The following is a 5,254-nucleotide window of genomic DNA, read 5'->3' on the forward strand; positions in this document are numbered from 1 at the left end:
GTGGACACATTGAACATGCAATTCAACACTTACCCAATTCAAACTATCGATTGAACTATTTACAACTACAGATAAAAAGCATATCAAGTGATATCACAAATAGCAGTTATTAAAAACAGTTCGGAGTGAATGGCAATTGGTATGTCCTGTCAGTTTAAATTCCTTATAATTCAATTTATAATGTCAAATTCCTTATAAAAAGGCTCACAGAGAATTCATGTATTGAATATTGGCCGTATTCGTCGAATGTTAATGCCGTTCTTTATGAAAAATGATGGGATTTTTTTTACAGAATCAGTGACATATTTTATCAGCATATTTGCAACAATTAAACATGATGTCAGCAGTAACATAAATCATGTCCCTGTCTTCTCAAAGCCATGAGGTGTTTTGTTAGTTAATGTGCTGAATTTCATGTCAGGAATAATAAAATGTCAGTCTTCTTTAATGATTGGATGCTATTCCCTATTCTACTTTTTTTTTTAAAAAGAATTACCTCCGAGGAGTGTTCTTCCAATATCAGCCAACCTTGATCTCACAGTTAAAGATAAATCACAGACAACGTTGACTTCACAATTATTATTTTTGATAAACTGCGTGTCTGACACATGTCGAAACATTCAAACATCTTCACATCACCATTCGTAAAAGTACCCAAACTAAGAGTGCCACATATGTCCGCCACCTAAGCATAGAAATGCCACTGTGACTGTAATGGAGAACCCGCTCTTTCCACGGAGGGAGACACTGTACTTACTTAATTCCCGAGAGTTGGGGGCGCGGGTTGGCAAGAGCCAAGGCATGAAGACCCCAGACTGTGCGTTGAGGTATTGCTGCAGTTTAAACAGCTAAAACCACATAGCTTGCACAATTAAAACCGCAGCTAATGGCACATTAGCAGGCCGAATTAGGTCAGATCATACAAATAATTCCTATTGATTATCGCTTGTCGATATTTGCCCACTCATGTAAAACTTCGCGCCAGTCAGCCTGAGAGGTTGCAAACAAAACGCATATATAGATACCCCATCACTTTTATTTCATAACTTTGGGAGCAAAACATATTTTTCAATGTAACCATTGGAAAATAAAACCATCAAAGACGCGGCGAAACTTGTTTGCAGAACTTTCAAAGTTATGGACACCGGTGGAGCTGGTTGTCCGAATAACAGAATTGTTAAATAATTCAAATAGTTGCACCGATATAATCCTGAAAAAAGAGGAATCCATAAAGCAACTGTGCAAGAAAGTTGCAGCTAAAATAATTCAAACGTACAGCATACATAAATGACACATATCTTTTCTATGGTAATAGCACTTAAATATCTCTCAATTGCAACCACACATGCTATTAAAATACGTAAATTCACAATCAAGAGATTCGTTCTTGCAATGCAAAGCCAGAACAGAAAAGTACGCACTTGGAATTGAGGCAAATATGGATTTTTTTATTGACTGTATCCACTGATATGTTGTATGACATAACAGTGTATATATAGATCATTCTAATAAGGATATGTGACGAAAATATGATTTCGCAAAAACAGACATCACTCCCACCTTCAAATGATTTCCCGCTACTGTATTGGCTATTAAACATTGCATATGCAATCTTGCAATTTGTATTTATTATTTATATTTATTGCATCCAATAAGGAGAACTGTTTACAGTATTATGTATTGTGGACGAGATCACAAACCACATTCGTTACGAATGTGAGTGCATTAATGAAAAGGTTAACATGAAGAGCACAATGTAAAACCAGAACAGTAATATAACACCCACTGTGTGTCTGTGTAGACTACCCCAGCACTGCTTCACCAAAATTTTGTCGGAAACCATAAATGGATCGATATGAAATCAAATTATATCAGGAGATGAAGGATGAGGCTTTGACGCACACACACACACACATACACACAAGCTTATTTCGGTTTGCCAGGACTTGTCCAGGGTTTATTGCGATCATGTTTTCTCTGATAATGTAAAAGTGATTAACTACAGAGTTAAAAGAATAAAATCAAGTCGAAGATATCCCAATATCTAATGTTGATAATAATAAAATCCCATAAAGCACTCCGAACTTGCTCCGCAGTCCTTTCATGCTTTTTCTTCTTCTTCTTCTTATTATTATTCTAGCAAAGCCTATGAATAAAAAAAGCTAATGTTTTAACAACAGCAATATAATGAGTAAATAAATGAAACTTTATAGCGGTTACGTATAAAGTTTCTCTTAAATGATGCAGTCCATGGGTGTAGTGAAACGTATACAATCTGAGCAATGGATGCAGGAATCTTCCTTACTCGCTCTGTAGTCAATTTTTGGGGTGTAAAAAGATATGTTTCCTGTTTCAGTGGAATGAGAATCCGTTCAGTTCTTCGACCACGGTACCTTGAAAGTAATGTATTGCACGTTTGCACCAAAAAAAGTAATAGAGGCAAAAAGAGCTGGAGAAGACCCGAAGTGATTTGTGTTTTTGTTTCGACAAATACCTTCACCATTAATTTAAGGGTCCTTTGATTTAAGGTCATATTTAGACAAGTCCGCTCATCTGTGACCTGAGGAAAGGCATAGAAGAAGGGAATGTTGCAAGCGGATAATTTATAGAGCTGGAAAAACTGACCAGTGGAGGGGACACTTGAGGCAGACTGAAACCCAAGGCGCCAGATGGTGAGTTTTCGTGATATAAAATCGGAACTCTCACAATCCTCTGTGAACTGTGAGAAAGATTAACCGCTTCCAGATCTGCAGCCAGTTGCCTTTTCCATTTGTTTCTGCGATTTTGAAACCAGATTTTGACCTGGGTCTCGGTCAGGTGAAGGGAAGCGGCCAGACCCGCCCTCTCCGAGCTGCTCAGGTAACGTTTCATGTCAAAGGTGGATTCGAGCTGGAAAACTTGGCTCCGGCTGAACACTGTGCGGGTCTTCTTCTTGCGACCCGTTTTCTGGTTAGGGTCCGTCTGGTCCTTTGCAGCCTCGTTGCTCTCGAGTTCTGCTCTCTTTTCCTCCTGCAACTCTCCCCCCTCTTTGCTGCAGACTTCCTCGTGTCTGTCTCCTTTGTCGGAGCCCTGTGGGGAGTCCCGGTCACTGGCTGTGAGAGAAAAACACTGCTCTTCCTCGGAACTGGCGCTTCCTCGCTTCGGACCTGTGTGTCCAAATCAGAATGACAGATGCAGGTCAGCTCCCGGGTTACAACACAGGTTGTCAGGACATGTATTAAACATAGAGGGAGACCCACAGAAAGGACAGTTGGCATTGTCGCCGGTTAACACGGTCACATATCCTTCTTTGCACCAACTAACTATCGCTGAACCTGTCTCTGGAGGTTATGATTAGGCGAACAAATTTAATATGGTTGTTAGTTCCGAACGTTTGACCCTGATATTGGTTATCTTATGCCCCAAAAGATCAGGTGCAGAGGCGCACACGAATACGGCGAAGATTATTTCTATTCACTCTATTGGCTGAAATTTCTATGCAAAAGTAACCCACCGACAGATGGTTTCACATTTATTGAAACAAGCGATTGTTTTCAGATTATTTTACTTCATTTAAAAAATACCTTTCCATGACAATGAAATATAACTCTGTCGCAGGCCTTGGATGTAACACGATCAATTGATTAGATTGGCAATAAGATAATATACAGATAATACGATAAACATACAAAGACCGAGCCTAGAAAGCAAGTTAGACAGAGCCCAGAAAGTTCCTTTATGTCAATTTTCCAGTTTTCTTTCAGTGATGCGGCGTAAACAATAATGTGTTTTTTTCACTGACTTTTTGTCTGGCTTTAAGCGTGACAGAGGGCCTCTCTGCCAGAGTTATTGAAACCATGTGGTAAACCCAATAACCTATGCAGGTTAAACCTTATGTATCTTAAACGTAAATGTGAGTATTTACTTTATTTTAGAAAAAAAAACTACAGGACAGCCCTGGACGAAGTAACATTAACATCGACGAGACCGTCAATTCATCATGAAATATCTTATTTTTACTGGACCCTAATAAAACACATTTGATCCATAATGTCGACGGGTATAAATCGGTTAACTCCACGGCAGTTTCTCTGGGGGGTGGGGGGGGTGGGGTTATCACAAACAAAGTAACAATCAAATAAAACATTTCGCTTAAAGGGACAATAAAATGAAACATTGCACAAGTCTAATCATTTCTAGTTTGGGTTAAGATGGGGTAGAAAAAAAATAAACAAGGAAATGCGGACTGTAACGCGAAGTTGGGACCACCAGATAGACACGAGTGACAGTTACAGTATATTAGGAATAGAGCTGATAAGATGGATAAGGTGACTTACTCTCTGGACTGGAGCAGCCTGTGCAGTCGGGCTGTGCTCTGGTGTACCACTGTAACGTGCTTTCCCTGAGTGGATAGGTCTGCGCGCAGAAACCCAGCGTCGACATCTGACAGCAGATCTGATTGCAATGGCTGCCGGCTATTCCGTTGTGAAAACGGCTTGATTTGGGTCCAGCCTCCTCGGGGCTCTCCTCGTTTCTGTCCCTGTGTTTGTCTTTGCCATTATTTCCCAGTAAATTCTCTATAAAAAACGAAGAAACCCTGGCAGGCGGCGTGCTCTGAGGCTCGGTCACTTTGTCCGGCATGTTACCCTCGCCACTGAATGACTGCACAAGTTAGTCACAGGCGCCGATTTTCTCGTGTTAGTTAAATAACAGAGACGGGTGTTTCTCTGGTAGGAGTCCGGGGTCCGTGCGTTCATAGCAATCTGCTCCTAAAAATCAAAATGCACCCAACAGGTTTCCCCTTCCAAAAAAAAACGTAAGCAAAAACCGTATCGTCCACTCGGCGCCAGCAAGTTGTGAGAAGAAGGGGGAAAAATGATAATGATGAAATAAAAATGTCATGCAAGTTAAATGCTTAACAAGCAAAGAGTATTCCACGATTGGACGGGCACAATGGCAAATAGGATTACTCAAGAAAATAAGAGAATTACTTGCAATGAGTTCACTTCTCTGTTCCGTGTTCACAGAGTGCCTGAGGCTGCAGAGGCTGTCAGTCAATGGCTTTATTTAGGTCAATTAGGGAACAAATCACAACCCAGACTCTGGATCCAGGCCTCGTATTCCACACAAAGTGACACAGAGAGAGAGAGAAAGAGAGAGAAAGTGCCCTCTACAAACCTGATACACTACCTCCTATTGGCTGGCACCAAACATTCACTTCCTGTTAGTCCGGGAGCAAAAAAAAATGGTTAACTCTACCTCTCTCTGCAGCTCT

The 5,254-nt window shown here is 40.6% G+C and overlaps 1 protein-coding gene across 1 annotated transcript; it reads right to left on the reverse strand.

Annotated features, from left to right (window-relative positions):
* Positions 1-2,310: 2,310 nt before the first annotated feature.
* hmx1 (H6 family homeobox 1) lies at positions 2,311-4,620 on the reverse strand. Its single transcript, XM_042339398.1, has 2 exons — positions 4,317-4,620; positions 2,311-3,092 (listed from the first exon to the last, which is right to left on the reverse strand). Exons 1-2 carry the CDS (start codon positions 4,618-4,620, stop codon positions 2,536-2,538), a joined length of 861 nt encoding a protein of 286 aa, XP_042195332.1. The 3' UTR covers positions 2,311-2,535.
* Between the last annotated feature and the right edge of the window lie 634 nt (positions 4,621-5,254).

This window comes from Callorhinchus milii, unplaced genomic scaffold (assembly GCF_018977255.1).
Source record: "Callorhinchus milii isolate IMCB2004 unplaced genomic scaffold, IMCB_Cmil_1.0 Scaffold1, whole genome shotgun sequence".
Classification (NCBI taxonomy): Eukaryota; Metazoa; Chordata; class Chondrichthyes; order Chimaeriformes; family Callorhinchidae; genus Callorhinchus; species Callorhinchus milii.

Excerpts from the sequence above, each read along its gene's own strand:
- hmx1 (XM_042339398.1), bottom strand. The coding sequence starts at position 4,620 with ATGCCGGACAAAGTGACCGAGCCTCAGAGCACGCCGCCTGCCAGGGTT. Across the intron at positions 3,093-4,316 it reads AGGCTGCTCCAGTCCAGAGA|CCAGTGACCGGGACTCCCCA; the intron begins GTAAGTCACCTT and ends TTTCTCTCACAG.